Source organism: Myotis lucifugus, unplaced genomic scaffold (assembly GCF_000147115.1).
Source record: "Myotis lucifugus unplaced genomic scaffold, Myoluc2.0 scaffold_818, whole genome shotgun sequence".
Classification (NCBI taxonomy): domain Eukaryota; kingdom Metazoa; phylum Chordata; class Mammalia; order Chiroptera; family Vespertilionidae; genus Myotis; species Myotis lucifugus.
The window spans coordinates 123,387-144,487 of record NW_005871866.1 but is presented as its reverse complement, the minus strand read 5'-3'; the positions used below and the strand labels follow the sequence as shown (position 1 = coordinate 144,487).

General features: G+C 49.5%; 2 protein-coding genes across 2 annotated transcripts in view; both read right to left on the bottom strand.

The window, feature by feature from the left end:
• LOC102434270 (adhesion G protein-coupled receptor E2-like) overlaps positions 1-3,156 on the bottom strand; it is a 29,828-nt gene extending 26,672 nt beyond the window's left edge. Inside the window, exons 1-5 of the mRNA XM_023747234.1 lie at positions 3,051-3,156; positions 2,345-2,494; positions 1,752-1,798; positions 1,554-1,631; positions 961-1,138 (exon numbers count right to left, since the gene is read on the bottom strand). Of these exons, the coding sequence (XP_023603002.1) occupies positions 961-1,138; positions 1,554-1,631; positions 1,752-1,798; positions 2,345-2,494; positions 3,051-3,156 (559 nt within the window). The remainder of the gene's footprint in view (positions 1-960; positions 1,139-1,553; positions 1,632-1,751; positions 1,799-2,344; positions 2,495-3,050) is intronic.
• Positions 3,157-6,228: 3,072 nt separating this feature from the next.
• LOC111824013 (CD97 antigen-like) lies at positions 6,229-10,626 on the bottom strand. The gene is made up of 4 exons (XM_023747235.1): positions 10,551-10,626; positions 7,383-7,433; positions 7,083-7,208; positions 6,229-6,642 (listed from the first exon to the last, which is right to left on the bottom strand). The coding sequence occupies exons 1-4, from the start codon at positions 10,588-10,590 to the stop codon at positions 6,368-6,370; spliced, it is 492 nt and encodes a 163-aa protein (XP_023603003.1). The 5' UTR covers positions 10,591-10,626; the 3' UTR covers positions 6,229-6,367.
• Between the last annotated feature and the right edge of the window lie 10,475 nt (positions 10,627-21,101).

The window sequence follows — 21,101 nt, the reverse complement described above, 5'->3', positions numbered from 1 at the left end:
AACTCTGAATGTATTAAATGCAACTGAATTGTACACTTTGATTAAAATGGTGGATTTTATGTTACGTGAAATTCACCTAAAAAAAAAATCACTTAAATATCAGATAATATTAAAATGCATTCCTCCAAATTTAATAATTTGTTTTCTGTTGAGGCCATTTCTATTTTATCTTAATTTATTTATTACTAGAGGCCTGGTTCATGAAATTCATGCACTGGGGTGGGGGAATTCCTCAGCTCAGCCTGCACCCTTTCTAATCTGGGACCCCTCGGGGGATGTCCGACTGCCTGTGGGATCAGGCCTAAACCGGCAGTCAGACATCCCTCTCACAATCTGGGACTTCTGGCTCCTAACCACTCTCCTGCCTGCCTGCCTGATAATCCTGTAACCACTTCCCTGCCAACCTGATTGACACTTAACTGATCTCCTGCTGGCCTGATGGTCCCAAACTACCCTCCCCTGTCAGCCTGATGGCTCCCAACTGCCCTCCTCTGTCAGCCTGATGGTTCCCAACTGCCCTCCCCTGCTGGCCCGATCCCCCCCAACTGCCCGCCCTTGCTGGCACAGTCACCCCTAACTGCCCTCCACTGCAGGCCTGGTCCCCCCCAACTGCCCTCCCTTTCTGGCCTGGTTGCCCCCAACTGCCCTTCCCTGCTGGCCATCTTATGGTGGCCATCTTGTGATGATGTGGGGGCGGCCATCTTGTGCAAGGGTGTGATGGTTAATTTGCATATTACCTCTTTATTATATAGGATAATTATTTTATCTGCTGATAATTTATATTATAATGAAAATGTCTAGTATTGATAATTTTTTTCATTTTCTTTTGATCTTTTATCTTAATATGTTTATGAGAGTAACAGGGAGGTACAAGTGTGATCACTCAGCTCCAGTCGATGGGAAGAGCAATGAGGTGAGGAGCAGGCAGAGCAGAGCCTGGGGGCAGGCGGGGTTACTTGCCTGTTCCTGCAGCTGTCCTGAAGGTCAGTGGCCCATTGGGCAGGGCCTTGCTCATCTCTCTCAGGATGTGCTCCCGGCCAGTCAGCAGGTTAGTGGCCACAAAGTGCTGCTCTGAAGGAGGCAGAGTAAGCAGGTCCCCCGGGTTCTCCAGGAGATTATCCACCTCCTGTATGATGTCCTGGGGGGATGGGGACACAGAACCAGTGGATCTTGTGCCAGAGAAGCTTCAGGAAGACCATGCCCACTCAGCTTCTGAGAATAGATCCTAGTGCCTGTCTATTTGGGGACAAAAGTGGTACGGATAGGATTCCTGGGTCTTTGCTAGTGCAATCTGCCACTCAGAGGTCAATCCCTGGTCATGGTTACCAAGGACAATGCAAGCTCAGTGACCAGAATAAGAGGAAAGGTGTTAGTATGTGTACGTGGGTCTAACAGTGAGTACAAATACTTGCTCTGCTCTTCCCACCCACCCTGGGAGAGCAGGGCCTCAGAGCAGGGTGCCATTGTGTTGGGGTTGGTCTTCTTCCAGACCAAGGCTTCCTCAGGGTCTCTATGGGATGCCTCCACCTGCCTCCCCAGGGTCCTGTCCTTACCTGGATGGTGTCCTGGGCTGAAGCAGACTTGAAGTCTTGGCGTAGGTCCTGGACTTTTTCAAAGAAGCGAGAGAGACTCTGGGGAAAAGAGATGAGGCCTTAGAGGCCTCATGCATGGGTGGGAGAGCGTGGGGAAATGGGTGGATGGTGGGCTGAGTGGAGGGACCTTGCCTTCTGGTCCCAGCTGGAGTCACTCACCTGACTCTTGATTCCAGGGGGTGGGGTCCATGTAGGGAAGGAGATCTCTGCAGGGGACAGAACAGCAGGTCATTAGGTGTGTGAGTGTGTGTGTTGGAGGCAGGATCTAGGGTCAGGCCCTACTTTCATGCTGAGTAGTCCTTTGTTTATTCAGGGAATCAGGGCCCCTCTCCTCTCCGTGCCCCACCCCCTTCCCATGTCCAGTTTCTTTCCCCCCACACCTTGGCTGGAGGTGATGACACCTGCTGACTGCACATCCCTGAGTGGTGGTCACAGGGGTTATGGGTAGTGTGCAGAGGCCTGACCCACAGCAGGTCAGCCCCCACAGAGGTACAGGTTGTGAGATATTAGATACCTTTGTCCCATATAGTAATTAGCTGCTGCCTGGGGTCCCCCAGGAGCCTTCCCTTTGGTACCCCAGCTCCTTCTGCAGGACCCCCAGATCTTTTTCCATTTAGTCTCAAAGAATGGAAGCCTGGCCCAGCAGGGCACCCCCAGCATTCATTGCACTGGGTTCGTGTGGCTCCCCATGAATATGTGATCAGGTGACTTCAGCTGTGTGTCTTTGGGAATATGGGATCTTAACTCCGAACCTTCTTCACAGACGGTGTTGTGTGGGCCATTGGGGGACCCAGGAACCGGCTTCCAGCCAGGGCGGCAGCGGCATTCATAGCTGCCCTCCGTGTTGTGGCATTGGGTGGATTTGTGGCAGGAGTTTTGCCCTGGTTTACAATCATCCACATCTGAGGACAAACCAGGCCCTCCTTCTACTCCCTACACACAACCCTCCTGCCCCTTCTCTCAAAGTACACTGAGGACACTCCCGCTACACCCTGTGTAACAGCCACGTAGTCTGACAGTATACAAACTTGTGGTGACATTTTCCACTGTAAAAGCACCATAAGCTCAGAGCGCTCCTGCAAGGTAGACAGGACAGGACTGTGTGTGTGCCAGTGTCATCCCAAAGCTGTGCCCCCACCTGTGGGGCAGGATGGACTGGGGGAGGACCGGTGATGTACTTATAACCAGGGAGGCTGACACACTGATAGCTCCCATGCGCTGAGTCTGTGGGCTGTGGCACCGCTGTGCACAGAGCTGCGCTCATGCCATTATTGGAACAGAATCTGATGCTCAGCCCTGCCCGGCCCAGGTGCCCTCTCCTCACTGCCTGCCCTGGGCACACACCATTGCTGAAAGTGCTGCCCCCTTCCCTGTCAAAGCTCCTTATGGCAGCTTCCTTTCAGATGGCTCAGCAAAGGAAAAATGATGTCGTTCATTTATCGGATCTGAACTCCGAACCTTCACAGACGGTGTTGTGTGGGCCATTGGGGGACCCAGGAATCAGATTCCAGCTTTGGCGGGAACGGCACTCATAGCTGCCCTCTGTGTTGTGGCAGTGGGTCATTTTGTGGCACTGTTCTTTGTGTGTGTGTGTTTTAAAAATATGTTTTTATTGATTTTAGGGAGAGAGGAAGGGAGAGGGACAGAGAAATAGAAACATTGATTGGTAACCTCCTGCACACCCCCTATTGGGATGGAGCCCACAATCCGGTCATGAGCCCTGACCAGAAATCAAACCACTGACCTCTTGGTTCAGGGATCTACATTCAACTATTGAGCCACACCAGCCAGGATTTGGCAGGGGTGTATGCCCCTAGGAACATTCATTCACATCTGAGGACAAAGCCAGAGCATCAAGCCCTCCCCACACCCACTTCTCTTTGCCTGAGGATCCCACCCGTTAGTTCACATGCCACCACCTGGTGACCTTCAACTTCATTCTCAAAGCACATTACAGTGACCTTCTACAAGATGGTTTATAAGTGGCAAATCCAGGAGGGAAAGTGAGTCATGAGGGCAGAACTTCCTGACCAAGAACTCCTGCCTACGTCTTGCTGACTGCTGGACCAGGTCTCCTTCTGGGAACCAGAAGCCACAGCTCTGGCCTAACTCACATGGGACATGTCATCACTTCCTGCCAGTCCAGGGGATGCTTTCAGGGGGATCAGAAGGGGCACCGTCACCATCCCAAGGAAAGATGAGGAAAGGGGAGGGTCTGGGGGTGCTCACAGGGGCTCCAGAAGGAAACCCCAGCCCAGAAGGCCCTTCTACCGCCCTGCTCTGTGGCAGGACTTTTCGGGGAGGCGAATCCTTAAGCAGAGCGTTATCAGGCCCTTGGCATTTTTGAAACTTGAGAATCTTCTCCTGCCTCCTGAGGCTGGTGGACCTGCTTCGGCTATTTCCCAGCTCCATCCAGTCCATCCTCACAGTGTCCTCCCGGGCCTCTACCTTTCCACAGGTTCAGGTCCTGCAGGTTGTGCTCAAATCCTGCCAGGCACGTGCAGGTATAGCAGCCATGGGTGTTGACACAGTTGCTGCAGCTTTTACAGATTCTGGGGTTCAGATGCCTTTCGTCAATACTTGCAAGGGGAAGGAGAGGGTGGTGGATTCCTACAGTGTGGGCAGCCTTCAAGCCTGGGAGTCAGCCACATTTCTTGCCATGGAAGGGTCTAGAAGGCCCCACTGCCTCCTGCCAGGTGAGTGGTGCCTTTTCTAATTCATATGGTTGTGTCCTATGTGTAAGCATAGTGGCCTAGATGTTCTGTTGTCCAGATGTGGCCAGAAGCGGTCCAAGTCCTCCCTCTGACTCCCTCCACAACCCACCCACCCCAATCCCTCTCTGGGCAGCTCTGAGCTAGGGCAGGGACATCACTGCCACCTGTGTCCCAGCCTGAGGACTTGGGCAAAGGCCAGGGTGGGCCTTCCTGGAACCAAGTGCGGGAGAAGTGCTGCAGGCCCTGAGCAGGCTCATTTCGGTGGCCTTTGTCCTGACTCCCCCAGGTGGTGCTGTGGGCTGAGCTCTCCTTGGAATCCTTGGGACTCTGCTGAGACAGCGCTCTCCCATCCACACGACTGCTTAGACTCCAGCCCATGGCGATGGACCGAGAACCACCCTGAGCCTGACCCCTCCCGGACAAGGCTTTTAGGCCGGGGCCCAGAATGTGAAAATGATGCCAGATAGGCCAGGGCCACCTGGACAGTTGGTGCCAGGCCATGAGGGCAGTGGGGCTGACATCCAGTCATGCTGTCTTGTGGTGGTGAAGGTGCCCCTTCTAATCTCCCTGAAGGCATCCCCTGGACTGGCAGGGAGTGATGAGAATCCAATGTGAGCTTGGCCAGCGGTGGGCAAGGGCTGGGTGCCTGGAGCGGGGAGCAGCAGCTGATGGGTGAAGAGTAGCAGGTGTGTCTGTCATCTGGCTCCTTGTTCTCCCACCAGGGACACAGACCTGTGGGCCTTGCCTAGAGGGGCTGAGCTCTGTCTTCTGTAGCCCCATGGTCTGGGCCCCCAAGGCACCTGGGTTGACCTCCTTGGGAGAGGATTGAGCCCGGGGCAATGGTCCCCGATGATGCCCCCTCCTGTCACCTGGTCCAGGTGGGAGCCTCTTCCTTCACCCAACTCTCAGAGCTTGGGGCTGGGTGGGGAGGTCGACGTCACCCAGTCCTCCCCCGACATGTAACCCATCTGGATCCGGTCATCAAGCTGCCCACCGTCCTGAGAACTGCAGTTACAGGTGAGGGTCAGGGTGGACGCTTGCTTGGGGGATAGATGGAGGCCGAGTGGCTGAGAATTGGGGTCAGGGTATCAGGAGGCAGCTTCTCCAGCTGGGGCTGTGGGCCAGAGGCAATTTTCTTGAGGGCGTCCCTGGGCCATCATGGCCCGGGGGGTCTGGGAGGGCCTGGCATGGCTGCCCCTGTGTGGGCTCCGGTGGCATCGGGTCTCATCCCAGCAGGCACTGGCGATGGGGAAGAGGACGATATTGTTCTAGAATGCACTGCGCCATGAGCCCCCTTCCCTCCCACCAGGAGGCTCTGCCACCTCCCTCTGCACACAGGGCAGGCCTGCGGACCCGGCTCAGAGCCCCCAGGATCTCCAGCTCAGCCTCCTCCTCCCCTCTCTGTATTCTTCACTAACCCCCTGTCTCTGGGTGAGTCATGGCTTCTCCTGACCACTGCTGGCTCCAACTGTCTGCGGATGCCTGAAGCCCCTTCCCTGCCCACCTGCTCTCCCTGGAAAGGGGCAAAGCCTGATGATCATGAAGGCCTGGCTCCTCTTGGGTCCCTGGTGAGGGGATGGGCCAGGCCAGCTGTTCTGAGTAGCCACCCGGGGTACATCCCCTGGGATGTCCAACCCGGAGAGGGTGTGTTAGATCAGAATGAGTGTAGTCTAAACACCCAACAGCCACCACTGTGATGTGCTCTATGATCTCATATACTTTCCCAGCGATTCTGTGAGGTAAGCACCATTGTCACTCCCTTTTACAGATGGGTAAACCGAGGCACAGACAGGTGAAGAACGTGTCCAAGGTCATACAATTAAGAAAAGGAAAAGCTCCTTTTGTTTTTATCTGTAAAAGATATGCTCCCCCCCCTCTCTTTTACACAGAATCACAATAATATTATCACATCTTGCATATTACCAATGATTTCTGAATAAGTGTCCTGGCTGGCACTGCATACACAGCTGTCAGATAGCAATACCAGGACTTGGGGCCTTGGCTCTCATGCCACCCTGCCTCTCTGTGCTAGTGGGACAGGCACAGGCACACTTGTCCCACTCAGACCTGGGGGCTGCACCTATCACCAGGGCCTGGCACCCTGTATGCCGCAGGAATGGCTCTGGTGACTCCAAGTGTCATGGACAGGGAGATGGAAGATGCAGGGTCATTCTTACCTTGACATGTGTTCTCACTAGCATCACTGAACTTTGCTGCCCCAGAAACAAGCCTGTATCCTGGGATGCATGTGCAGTAGTAGCTCCCCTTCGTGTTATGGCAGTCTGCCTCTCTTCCACAGAGAGTCTCTAGCTTGCCTTGTTCACATTCGTCAATGTCTGCAACAAAACGGGATAAAGGGTCACCTCCCAAAGCCATGAGTGCCCTCCGGGCAGAGAGCCTGGTCCCACACCTAGCATGGAGCCTGATGGTCAATCAGTGTCTTTTGGGAAATAATTAGGCTCAGGCAACATTGCTGTGGCTGGAGCAAGCCATTCCTGAAACCCACTAAATCAGCTCTGCTCTGCTCAGCTTTCTGTCTGTCTCCTGGATTTAGATACAGGAGCAAGTGCTGAAGTGGTGGGTGAGTGGAAGCTCTGCATCCCCCGCCCCAGTCTTCCCTCTGTACGAAGCCATGTTTATTCACTTCTCATTTTCCACCTTCATTTCTTTTTCTTTCTCTTTTCTCTGTCCTTCATGATGGTCTGAGAACAAAGGCTGAGGCCACCAACCACCATCCCGTCTCCATGTAGCCCTCCACCACCCCAAGCCTCTGTACCGTCACAAAGATCCTTGTAGCTGATGTCAATCTCCCCAGATGAAGATTTGAATCCCGGATCACAGCGACAGGCAGTGCCATTGAGACATTTGGAGTTTGCAGGGCATCGCCGGGGACAGGCAGAGGCTGTGGGACGGAGACCATGGTCAGAAGATGAGGGTTGAGCCAGAGGCTGGGGAGGGGTGTTGGGAGGGGCAAACCTAAGCTTCCTCTGCAACAGGCCTTTCTCCTGCCTGGGCTGAGAGGTGCAGGTGGGGTTGGGACTCTGGGTGGGGACTGAGTTACTCCCGGCAGACTCACCCCTGGTGCTCTGGGGTCCATCTTCCAACAGAATCAGCAGGACACACAGCGCTGGAACAGAGAGATGGAGGGTCAGGGGGGACACAGAACAGGGAAGGGAGGCCTGATGGTGACACATCTGAGGGAAGGGGCGGCTCACCCCTCCCAGGCTCGGGCTCTGTCTGTTTCTCAAGGAGAGAGTGGGCAGGTGGCACCTCCCTGGCCTCCAATGCCCATGGCCAGAGGGTCTGCACTCATCGCCTGAAGGTGGCTTTCAGGAACTGAAGGATGGGGAGGGGCCTGAGCCTGGCACGGGTCTTGGCTTCTGCTGACCTGTGGGCAGCAGTTCAGGAAACATACTGGAGCCAGATGGCCTTGGTTCTAATCCCAGACCTTGGTCAGGTGCCTCAGTTCCTCAGTTTCCCCTTCTGTAGGATGGGGATGAAGAGGGGGCCCATTTCCTAGAGTGTGAGAGTTAAGCAGACAAGTACTGCCTGGTGTGTCAAAGTGCTTACTGCCGTAATTTCTTTGTGTAAAAATGAAGGGGTTGGGCCAGGTGTCCTCTCAGATCCCCCAAATCTAAGGTGCTCTGGCCCACACCCTTCCTCAGGGACACAGGTGCAAGCACACTGCACCCACATCTGTCCACCACAACGACCAGCTTGGGACCCAGTGGTGACATTTCACACCCTGGCTCCCTGCACACAAGAAGATGCTGGGGGCTCATGTTAGGGGTGGTGCTGCACGGGCCCCCCAATCCTGCTCTTCCTGCTGCTCAGGGGCACCCCATCCCAGGGCATGTTCTGGGGGTTCTTCTTAAGTCAACAGGGGGTCTAGAGAGGACCTGTTCATCAGAGAGACAGACAAGGAGATAAAGATGCAGAGAAAATGAAGAGATGAGAGGCAGACAGAAGACACAGAAATGGAGAGGGAAACAGAGAGGCAGAGTTAGGAAGACAGTGATCTAGAGAGATGGACAGAGAAACGGGGAACTCCTAGAAAGGGAGAGACACAGATGCCAGAGATTAGACAGAGAGACACGGAGAGAAAAAGAGATGTGGAGAGATAGAGAGATTGAGATCTTGATACAGAAACAGAAGGGGAAGGGAGAGAGGGAGGGCCCCTGGGCAGCATGTTGGGTATGGGGAGGTCTTGAGGATCCATCCAGTCCCTGGAGATCTAGAGATGCTGGGGAGGCAGCCCAGACCCAGATAATCCAAGGAGGCCAGATGGGGGCAGCAGGTGGAGGGATGGGGGCCAGGGAGGCAGGGCAGGTGTGAGTCACTTCCTGGGCCAAATGAAGGGATAACGCATGGCTCCCAGTCCCCCATGGAGGGGCTCCCAGGGGAATTTTGGGGTTGGTCATTGTGAGCACAACTTGAGGAGCTGTGAAGGTTGCAGACTAGAGGGCCCCTGAGCACTCAGTCCCAATGGAAAAACTTGATACCCCTCAGGCCAGCAGAGGGCCAAGACCTCCACACCCTCCCCAAGGCCCTCACAGATGCGGTGAACAGGCTAGAACTCCTGTCTTCCTCCTCTCTGGCCACAGGGTTTGGTTAGTTCTCCCTTTGGTGGAAACCCACTTCCTCTTTGTAGGACAGACCACAAAGTGACTTCCCTGGCAGGGTGGGTCCTGAGCCGATTGGTCCCCAGCTCCCAAAGCCCCAGTAGCATCGTCCATGTTCACAACTGCCCTAAGGAGACAGAGGCTCTGTTTATGCCCACTCTGCAGATGGACAAACTGAGGCTCAGAGCCCAGAAAAGGCTTATGGAGAATCTGGTGAAGAGGGGGCTGGGGAAGATGGAAGTGAGGGGTCAAGTTCCCCAGAGTCTGCAGGGAGGGGGTTCTCTGTGCTGAGCTGAGCTTTCCTGCCCCACCACAGAGGCTGCTGGGCCCGACCTCCACCTGGGGCCCAGGAAGCCACCCAAACAGGAGCCTGGAGAAGGGTGGCTGGCCACTGCTCCCAGTCCCATCTGGTTTGCATTCCCCTAGCTGAGCCCTGAGCAGTCAGATTCCTGCCTGGGGCCCCTGTGGCAGGGGTGGGGCAGTCATTCTCTCCTTACCCCTCCTGCTAAGGATCCCCCTCCTGCAGCCCATCCCCCAGACCTACCAGTGAAATAATAATAATAGTAACATTAACAACAACAACAACAACAACAAAAGCAATAATAATGTTACTTAATTCTCACTGTGAACCAGGACTCAACCCTTAACACAAGCCTGTAAAGTGGAGACCAGCCTTGCTCTGCCCCATTTCACAGACGTGGAAAGTGAGGATCAGGGGCTCTGTGACTTGGCCCCTGACACATCGCCCCCTTCAGCTGTGCTCCACACGGACTCGGCAAATTTACTAAAAGTCATCTAATTGTAACCATGCAACAGGCTAATTACATGCTATGTCAATTACACCTCACCTTCATAAAGCTATAGAAAACAGCTTGTGCCTGGCACACTGGGCCAGCATAGGGATCCCCATCCCTGTGGACTGGGGAAGTTCTGAGTGGCACCCAAATGTCATTTTTTAACTCTGTGTTGCCTGGTTGCTCAGGCAATGAGCTGCCCTGATAACCCGATAACTGATAACGGTTAGAGCCTCCCTGGGTGGGGCAGGAAGGGAGGCAAGGGGGAAGTCACAGCAGAGCTCAGGTTCAACCCAGAACAGTAAAGCCCTTAAGCGCACAGCTGAGTCCCAGCTGGGTCTGGGGAAGCAAAAGAGGGGGATCTCTGGGGCATCCCTTGCCACACAATGGGGGTCACCTCATTGTGGAAGGGTCCCCCTTTGCTCCCTAACCCCCTCTCTGCTATCTGTTAAGAGTGACTTCCTAGGGGGTCACAGCACTCATTCGCCCCCTCTCTTCCACCTGCTTCAGTTTCCCCTCTTAGGGAGCAGCTTCCAAAGTGGATCTGGAAGGAGCGTCGAGATCCCTCTTGGGGTGGGGAACAGACCCTTAGAGCACCCGGGGGTTCCTGCCCAGGCATGAGGGTACTCGGGCACTGCCAGCTGCTCTCCCATGTGTCATGGCTCCCGCCTAACCATGTGGCTTCCTCCATATCAGGCCCAGAGCTGCCAGCGGTCCCTCATATCTCTCCATGGGTGGGGGTGGTATGGGGAGACTGGAAAATGGAGGCACCAAAGGGGTGCTACCAGGAGTTCTCTTACTCCTCCCATAGGGTCCCCAGATTCTCACCCTGTAGGATGTGAAAGGCGCTGAGGCGAGGAGCTCCCATGGTCTGGGCAGGGTGGTTCCGTGTCGACAGGCTGGGCAGCTGGGCATCCTTCTGAGGCCTCCTGGCCCTTATACAGTGTGTGAGTGGGGGTGGAGGAGCCACTGCCCCAGGGCGTTATCTCCACACAGTTCACAGAATCATCTATTGTTTTGCCTTCAGCTCCCCTAGGAGAGTCAGTGATGGTGAATCTTTTGAGCTCAGCCAGTCAGCATTTTGAAAAACCCTAACTTAACTCTGGTATCATGTGACATATAGAAATTTTTTGATATTTGCAACCATAGTAAAACAAAGATTTATATTTTTGATATTTATTTTATATATTTAAATGCCATTTAACAAAAAAAATCAACCAAAAAAATGAGTTCATGTGTCACCTCTGACATGAGTGTCATAGGTTCGCCATCACTGCCCTAGGATGTGCCTTGAGCCCTAACCTGTCTGGAACTCAGTATTCCTGTCTGATGACTGGGAATAAAATGCCTGCCACTGGCCTCACGCAGCAGGGTGAGGAAGAACTGGGCAACATACTGGGAAATGCAGTGAGATGTTGCTGCAAGCTTGGGGGAGGCCTGAAGAGGAACATCCTGCCACCACCACTATAACCTGGCCGGTCAGCAAGCCCGATGGCTCTGACTTCACTACACCCCAAATCCTCTCACTTCTCCTCTTTTGCCCCCACCCTCCCATCATCTCCCGTGCTGGTTCCCTGGCTCCAGTCTCCACACTCTGTTCCCCTCTGTCAACCAAAGAAACATTCAAACCTGTAGAGAATTTTTATGAGTTTATTTGAGCCAAACTGACAGCAACTGCCTAGAAGCAAAATCACAACAGATTGAGAAAATTCTCCCAAGAATGGCAGTTTTGTGCCTTATTTCATACATCACTATCAAAGGAAGAAGCCTAAGGGGGTTACAAGAAATCCACTGGTGGTAGATCAGGGAGGCAGGCCCAGAGATCTCTGGGATTGGATAAAAAGTAAAAGGAACAGACACAGACTCCTTTATGCAGGTGGGTACAGGAGAGGTAAGAGTTCACAATTCACATGGTAACAATAACAATGAGGGGCTCTGTGGTCTCTTGTCCAGGTGGGAGATGTGAGGGTCTAGAAAAAAGGAAATTACCCTGACATTGCAAAGGTATGTTACGTAGATGCAAAAAGACAATAGACAAGCTCAGTGAAGGTAAAGATTGGCCTTGGTCAGGGAAGGTACAAGCCTAAGATTTGACCTCCTTCCAAGACTCGTTTTTAGTTTAAAAGTTTTTATTTCAGACTATCCCACTGTTATCAGTGGAAGTGGAGTTCATGGGGTGCTGCAAGGAAAAGATTTGCTGAAGCCGCAGGGGGAGATGGGGTTTCTCGGAAAGCTTTATTGAATGAAAACTTAAGCGGGTTCCGCTCCAAGGTCCCATCTCTGTCCATCCAGCATGGAAGAAGTCCAAGCTTGTCTTCTGCACGGCCAGAATTGAGGTCTGTTCCCTTCTAAAATCCAATCCAGTCCAGTCATGGGCCGTGAGGCTGCTTAAGGTCCATGCTATGGGCGGGAGCACTGGAACACAGGGAGAGTGCAGGTCACAGACCAACAGGGAGCACAAGAAGAAGAGAGAGAGGACTCTGGGGATTTGAACCTTCTCACATTTTGTGTGTTTCCATCCTCTGGCCCAGGGGTGAGAACCTTTACCTGCCAAGAGCCATTTGGATATTTATAACATCATTCACAGGCCATACAAAATTATCAACTTAAAAATTAGCCTGCAATATTTGGTCAAACATTTAATTTTCTCATCCCTGATGCCTTGGCAGGGCCAAACCAAATGAATTTGAGGGCCCAACGTCCCCACCCCTGCTAGCCTGACAGGCTAGACTGACAGGCGACCACCTTCCCTCTTCACCTGACTTCACTGCGCAGGTGCCTCTCTCCCCCTTTGCTCGATCCCTCCCCCAATGGAGTGATCTGCAGGGAATGGACAGTGGTTCCCTGAGGGCCCTGAAACTGTAGCTTCCTGGTCAACTGCCCAGATGACCAACCCCAGCCGTGGCTGTTAGGATGACTGTCCTCTCTGCAATGCCCCCCATTGTGTGGAAGATGAGGGGACCTCAATGTCCTCGGCCCCTTCCTGTGCTACCAGCCCACACTCAGCACCCTTCCAAGCCCCAGGTGAGGCAAGGGTCAGTTGGGGTCTCCAGATGGAGGGGGGCATAAGAGGAAGCCTCCAGAGGGCAGCACAGCTATTGTGAGGCCAGACAGCTGTCCCCAAGCAGGAAGCCCTGGAGAGGGAGGAAAGGGGATGGGAGGCTGCTGGCCAGCCCTGACCCCAGACCCAGGGTCAGGCAGGACAATGGACCCTTTATCTCCTCCTGCAGGCTGGACACCTGGGTTCACCCAGGCCAGGCTGTCAGAGTCCGCTTGACTACATACTCCTGGTCAGACCCTGAACAGCCCCAGCTGCCATCCTCATGAGCCCTGACCCCCACCCAGCCCAGCCCAGCCCAGCCCAGACCAGGGAGTTGGGAAGCAGCACTGAGCTGGGCCATGTTTGTAGTTCCCTGGCACTGCTGAGGGAACTCCTAAATATAGGGTTCCCCCCCCCCCAAAAATGTATACACACACTTTGAATAATTATAAAGGGAGAGTTCAATAAAATACATTTTCTTTTCAAAATTGAGCTGTCAGCTGTTCAATTGTGTATACATTGCCCTAGCCCAGTGGTCGGCAAACTCATGAGTCAACAGAGCCAAATATCAACAGTACGACCATTGAAATTTCTTTTGAGAGCCAAATTTTTTAAACTTAAACTATATAGGTAGGTACATTCAACTTTAAATTCAACTTTAAATTCACGGTTTTCATCTTCCGTTTTTTTTTTGCTTCTTCTTTGTAGCCATCTCAAACAGGGCACCTAAAAAAATGTTTCATTTTATAATAATAAAGCCACCTTCACAAAAGAATTACAAGTCTTAAATTGATGACAAAAATACCTGTAGGATTTGCAGCTGGTTGGAAAAATACAGGTAACTTTATGCTTCGAGTAGGTACTTTTTTTTTTATTTTTATTTTTTTATTTATTTTTATTTTTTTGTTAAAAGTATTACACAGGGTATTACATATGTGTCCTTTTTTTCCCCCCGCCCTTGACAATCCCCTGCCCTCCCTTACCCACCAGTGTCTTATGTCCATTAGTTATGTTTATATGCATGCATACAAGTCCTTCGGTTCATCTCTTACCCCCCTCCCTCCTGCCCCCCAACCCTCCCCGGCCTTCCCACTGCAGTTTGACAATCAGTTTGAGGCAGCTCTGCCTCTGTATCTATTATTCTTCAAAAGTTTGTAATGGTCTTTATTATCCATGAATGAGTGAGATCATGTGGTATTTTTCCTTCATTGACTGGCTTGTTTCACTTAGCATAATGCTCTCCAGTTCCATCCATGCTGTTGCAAATGGTAAGAGTTCCTTCTTTTTTACAGCAGCATAGTATTCCATCGTGTAGATGTACCACCGTTTTCTAATCCATTCATCTACTGATGGGCACTTAGGCTGTTTCCAGACCTTAGCTATGGTGAATTGTGCTGCTATGAACATCTGGGTGCATATATCCTTTCTGATTGGTGTTTCTGGTTTCTTGGGATATATTCCTAGAAGTGGGATCACAGGGTCAAATGGGAGTTCTATTTCCAGCTTTTTGAGGAAACTCCATACTGTCTTCCATAGTGGCTGCACCAGTCTGCATTCCTACCAGCAGTGCACGAGTGTTCCTTTTTCTCCACATCCTCTCCAGCACTTGTCGTTTGTTGATTTGTTGATGATAGCCATTCTGACAGGTGTGAGATGGTACCTCATTGTTGTTTTGATTTGTATCTTTCGGATGATTAGTGACTTTGAGCATGTTTTTATATGTCTCTTGGCTTTCTGAATGTCCTCTTTTGAAAGGAGTCTATTTAGATACTTTGCCCATTTTTTGATTGGATTGTTTATCTTCTTTTTGTTAAGTTGTATGAGTTCCCTATAAATTTTGGAGATTAGGCCCTTATCAGATATGACGTTGGCAAATATGTTTTCCCATGCAGTGGGTTTTCTTGTTGTTTTGTTGATGGTTTCTTTTGCTGTGCAGAAGCTTTTTATTTTGATGTAGTCCCATTTGTTCATTTTCTCTTTAGTTTCAACTGCCCTAGGAGCTGTATCAGTGAAGAAATTGCTTTGGCATATGTCTGAGATTTTGTTGCCTTTGGATTCTTCTAGAATTTTTATGGTTTCCTGTCGTACATTTAAGTCCTTTATCCATTTTGAGTTTATTCTTGTGTATGGTGTAAGTTGGTGGTCTAGTTTCATTTTCTTGCATATATCTGCCCAATTTTCCCAACACCATCGAGTCGGTACTTTTGTCACCCGCACGTGATTTGCAGACGTGACTAGCACTAACCACTGCACATGAGACTGCTGACTGACTGGCTCACTCAACTCATGCAGGAATCGCGCATGCCTCCCCTGCGCTGCATATCCCGTGGCCCGCCTGCGCCAAGTCTCCAGTCGCCCCACCGACTGACACCCCCCACTTCTTCTAACACCACTTCTTCAAAATAGATTCGTCCAGGCCGAAAACCGACTTCTCCGCATGGGCCACAAAGTTTCAGTCGCACTGTACGTGCGTGCTCGCATGTGGTATTTTGTGGAAGAATCACACTCAAGGGGCCAAAGAGCCGCATGTGGCTCACGTGCCGTGGTTTACTGACCACTGCCCTAGCCGGTTTGGCTGACTGGAAAGAGTGTCCGCCTGGGGACTGAAGGGTCCCAGGTTCGATTCCAGTTTATTAAGACAAACCCGCATTGCAAGAAATGTTAAAGGGACTGCTGTAAGAAGATGAAGAAAGATAGAGAGAAGAACAGGCATAAAGAATAAAAGTGGCAATGAATAAATACCTAGAAATAGTAACCTTAAATGTAAATAGATTATGTGCTTCAATCAAAAAATATAGGGTAGCTGAATGGATAAGAAAATATGAAGCCTATATATACTGTCTACAAGAGAATCAACATAGAACAAAAGACTCACAGAATGAAAGTGAAGAGATGGAAAAATATATTCCATGCAATATAAAAGCAGGGGAAACAATATTTATATCTGAGAAGCTATCCTTCAAAACAAAAGTCATACCAAGAGACAGAGAATGATACTACATACAGGCCAGTCTTCGGGTTACGTTGGACTTGACGTACGTGGTTTTGTGGTTATGTCACCATCTCCCATTTATCCTATCTAATAAAAGACAAAAACGGTAATTAACCATACCTCCGCTACGCTTCCCATTGGTTAATCAGTGAGATATGTAAATTAACTGCCAACAAAGATGGCGGCCGGCAGCCACACAGCTGAAGTGAGCAGGAGACTTGCTTGCTCCAGTGATGGAGGAAGCTAAGGTTCCCCGCCTACCCCGGTCTGGGTCTGAGTTCCGAAAACAACAGCTCCAAAAGCAACAAAGTTCCAATTATAGAAGCTAAACAAACCCCAGATACCTGCTTTCAGCCGGCAATGGCCTCAGAGCTGGGAGCACCAGTGAAGGCAACAGAGTTTCAATTATAGAAGGTAAATAAATCCCAGAATAAAAAAAAAAAGAAAAGGAGAGGCTGGGAGCTTCAGTTGGCAGGCCAGCCCTAAAAACGGCCCTCAATCCTCACCCAGGCTGGCCAGGCACCCCAGTGGGGAAACCCACCCTGAAGGGGGTGTGACCAGCTTCAAACAGCCATCATCCCCTCATTCAGGCAGGCCAGGCACCCCAGCAAGACCCCCACCTTGATCTGGGACACCCTTTGGGGCAAACCAGCCGGCCCCCACCTGTGCACCAGGCCTTTATCCTATATAGTAAAAGGGTAATATGCAAACTGACCCTAACAGCAGAAAGACTGGGAATGAGTGGTCACTATGACACACACTGATCATCAGAGGGCAGACGCTCAATGCAGGAGCTGTCCTCTGGTGATCAGTGTGCTCCCACATGGGGGAGCTCTGCTCAGCCACAAGCCAGGCTGATGGCTACCAGTATAGCGGTGGTGGTGGGAGCCTCTCCTGCCTCTGCAGCAGTGCTAAGGATGTCCAACTGCAGCTTAGGTCTGCTCCCAGCTGGCAAGTGGACATCCCCCAAGGGCTGCCGGGCTGCCAGAGGGATGTCTGATTGCCAGCTTAGGCCCAATCCCCTGGGGAGCCAGCCTAAGCCAGCAGGTGGTCATCCCCCGAGGGGTCCCAGACTGTGAGAGGGCACAGGCTGGGCCGAGGGACCTCCCCCCCTGAATGCATGAATTTTTGTGCACCGTACCTCTAGTTTATATATAAAAAAAGTTCCGATGTATGTACATATATGCTTTATGTTTTTTATTATTTATTTACCACAAGTAAAGGTCAGGAATTGTTAACTTTCTTTTAATTTTTTTTTTACTGTTTCACTTCATTACTGCTGTGTATGTGCTCCATAGGAGTGACGTAGGTGCTTATGTGGGTGGGTTCTGACTTATGCCGAAAATGGCATTATGTCGTGCTGTAGGAATGGATCTCCCACATAACCCGATGACCTACTGTACTAGTAATAATAAAGGGATCAATCCAACTAGAGGATATAACCCTGGTAAACATATATGCACCCAATATAGGAACACCTAAATATATAAAAAACACTTGCAGGACTTAGGCAGAGATAGACAGCAATGCAATCATAGTAGGGGACTTTAACACCCCACTGACTACACTGAATAGATCTTCCAGACAAAAAAATTAAAAAGGAAACAGTGACCTTAATGACACACTAGATCAGATGGATTTAATTGATATTACAGAACATTTCATCCAAAAGCTGCAGAATATACATTCTTCCCAAGTGCACATGAAACATTCTCAAAGATATACCATGTGTTATGACAAAAAACAAGTCTCTACAATTTCAAGAAGATTGAAATCATATCAATCAACATTTTGGATTGCAATGGCATGAAGCTAGAAATCAACTTCAATAAAAACTCTCAGTAACATTAAAACAAATGGAGGATAAATAGCATGCTATTAAACAATGAATGGGTTACTAATGATATCAAGAAATAAAAAACTTCTTGGAAACAAATGAAAATAAACATGCAACAAGCCCAAAATATTTTTCTTGATTTCAGAGAGGAAGGGAGAGGGAGAGAGAGATAGAAACAGCAATGATGAGAGAGAATTATTGATTGGTTGCTCCATGCACGCCCCACACTGGGGATGGAGCCCATAACCTGGGCATGTGCCCTAGACTGAAATCAGACCTGGGACCCTTCAGTACATAGGATGACACTCTATCCACTGAGACAAATTGGCTAGGACTGGTCATGGGAAATTGATTTCTGAACCTGAGACTCTGTAAAACTTTTTTGGGAAACTTTTAAAATGTTTTAAGTCTCTAATGAGAAGTGGTTACAGAGGAAGAAGAGGAAAGAGAGATGGAAAGAGGTGCCCAGGCTGGGAATGGCCCCAGTGGGGAAGGGGATCAGCTGGGGGCGGGGCGTGGAGGGTGGTGGGCAGTGGAGGAACTGACAGCAGCCAACAGGAAGCTGTGCAGTACGGAGCTGATAACACTCAGTGATGATTTGGTCTCTTTATCGAAGCTCACAGCCTCTTCCTCATTCTGCAAGGGCTCCTGGGAGTGGTGGGCTGTGGGCTGACAGTGCCCAGTGATGATGGGCTCCTGCCTCCCAGGGACCCTGCAAGGGGGTCCCAGAATGTGGGCCAGGTGGGGAAGGAAGGGGGTTTAGGCTCAGTGCCCAAGTCAACCTCTCTTCATGCCTCTGTTTCCCCAGCTGGACTCCCCCTCTATCACCGGTTTTTGGGGTCTTGGGCAATGGTGCTGATGGTCATGACCAGTCTCAGAAAGATGTGATGTATTCTGAGAGCCAGGGGCTTCAGTAAGAGTAAACCCATCCCCAGCACTCTATCAGATTGGGGTCTCGCTTTACCAGTTGTATATAACATTTTGGCACTTCCTTAAAAAGTTAAACAGAGTTCCCTTATGACGTAGCAACTCAACTCTTAGGTAAATACCTAAAATAACTGAGAGCAAGGACTCCAACAAATACTTGTACACCATGTTCATTGCAGGGAGATTCCCAATCGCCAAAAGGTGCAAACAAGCCAGGTCCATTGACAAATGAATGGATGAACAAAATGCGATCCATCCACACAATGGAATAGTATTCAGCCAACAAAATGAATGAAGTTCTGATAGAGGTGGTGGCCACCCAGCATGTAAATGTGCTGAATACACTGAATTATTCACTTTTAAATGATAAATTTCATGTCATTATTGTTATGGGTTGGCTCAACGAGATAGACCACCGACTCAGAATTTAAATTTGAAAGCCTTTTTATTAAGCTGGCCAGCTGACCACAGCCCGTACCTTCCCCCTCTGGGAAGCCTCGCGGCATGTGGCAAAGAGCAAGTGTGCATTATGATTTTTATAGCAAAACAGTGTTACCTTAGAAGCTCACAGAAAGTTCATAAGCACAAAGGGGGGGTAAACAGAGTCACACCTGACTGGTCTAAGACAATCTAGCAATTTTTCTTCCATGGTTCCTAACCCTGCAACCCCCCTCCATACGTCAGTCCCTCCTCCCAGCACATACACAATCCTCATATCCTGGCAACACAATCCTTCTCCATACGTCAGTCCCCCCTCCCAGCACATTCTGTAACATTCTGTAACCCTTCCATGGTGCAGTCCCTCACCCTAGCACAATTATGAATCTCACCCCAATTTTTAAAAGTCCCGAATGGGTGATGGCACTGTCCTCCACCCCTACTCTGGTGCAGAGGGTCGGGGGGTGGAGGAGAGATGGCAGACATCTGTAATAGTCTTAAGAAAAAAAATAAAATTTAAAAAAGAAACATTTGAAGAAGGAAAAAATATCTGGAAGAAAAAGTTACATAATTTACCTGACAATGTAAAATATGTTGAAAAGTCAAAACAAACATGAACATATCATGGAGTTGTATGCAAAAACCCTTGATATTTTAATATTAAAAAACAGACACTTCAAAGGAATTGAAAGCTGGTGTCAAACTACTCAAGCCCCTGAAGATTTCACACTCCACTGCTGTTATGGACACTTGAGGAGGAGGAGGAGGAGGAAGAAGAAAAAGAGGAAGAGGAGGATGAGGAGGAGGAGGAGGAAGAGGAGGAGAAGGAAGAGGAGGAAGAGGAGCTTAAGAGACTGTGCAGTATTATGTTCTAAATAAGGTATTACATGTTGTCTGAGAGTTTCACCAGTTGTGATATAAATTCCAGTCCATCATAACTTAAGCAAAACAACAGTTTTTCAGGTTAGTCTTAGCTCATAAGCCTGGAGTAGAGTAAGTTAGACTTTAAATTAAAATTGAAAAAGAATATAGTATAAAGAGACATGTTTCTTTAAGCAGGCTACCAAATCTGATATCCGGACATTGGTAAAAACTAGCATAACAGCTAACATTGTATTCTGGCTACGCTGAATTAAACAACTGTGGTCCTATTCTTACTACATGTCCTTCCCCCCTCTCATTTAGTTTTAACATCTCATATCTATGAAATTAGTTTTATATAGAAGGTGTCTTGTAGTTGAATTGAATTTGTCCTGTCATGTTACATTTTTCCCTTATGGATTTTTGACTCTGAATTCTTTAGCTGCCAATTATTAAACTGAATTGTTTTTTTTTATGTTGAGTTGTATGAATTATTTCTATAGCTTGCACGAACCCTTTACCAGCTATATCATTTGCGAATATCTTCTTGCATTTGATAGGTTGCTTTTTTGTCTTGTTCGTATTTTTGCTTTTGCTGTTGTTTTGTGCTGTGCAAAGCTTTTTGGTTTGATTTGGTCCCATTTGTTTTTTAAAACCTTTATTGTTGAAAGTATTACCTATGTCCCCTTTCCCCCCCATGGACCCCTTCTAGCCTGCCCCTGTCCCCCACCCCAGGCCTCCACCCCCCTGTTGTCTGTGTCCATGGGTTATGCATCTATGCATACAAGTTCATTGGTTGATCCCTTCTCACCTGCCCACTCTCCTCTGCTTTTTGTTAATTTTTGTTATTGATATCTGGCCAATTTTATCTTAAAGTCTGCTGATTAGCAAATATATCTCATTTACTACCTTAATCATCCTATGCTATGAAAAATGACATATTACAATTTTCTGAGACTAGGATGCTAGCATGTTTTGGAGGTGCTCATCCTTCCTACTATACATTATTTGGTCTCTCAAGGACCCTTATATAAAATAATTAAAGGAGGCATTTTCAGGAGTATATCATATTATATTCTTCAAGAATCCTTAAAGTAAATGGACAATGAATTTATAACAACCACTCAAATTATTGAATGCCCTATTTTTAAAAAATTACATGCAACTATGATTTTGTTGTTGTTCAGAAAATCTAAAACTACCTGCACCTGACACTAACAGAGAACCACAGCCTTCTACTCAATGTTGTGGTCCTCTGACCAGAACCTGCAGTGTCAACATCAC

Coding starts and splice junctions, on each gene's coding strand:
- LOC111824013 (XM_023747235.1), bottom strand. CDS start 10,590: ATGGGAGCTCCTCGCCTCAGCGCCTTTCACATCCTACAGG. Junction 7,434..10,550: donor CGCCTTTCACATCCTACAGG/GTGAGAATCTGG, acceptor TCTCTGTTCCAG/CGCTGTGTGTCCTGCTGATT. Junction 7,209..7,382: donor TGGACCCCAGAGCACCAGGG/GTGAGTCTGCCG, acceptor TCCGTCCCACAG/CCTCTGCCTGTCCCCGGCGA.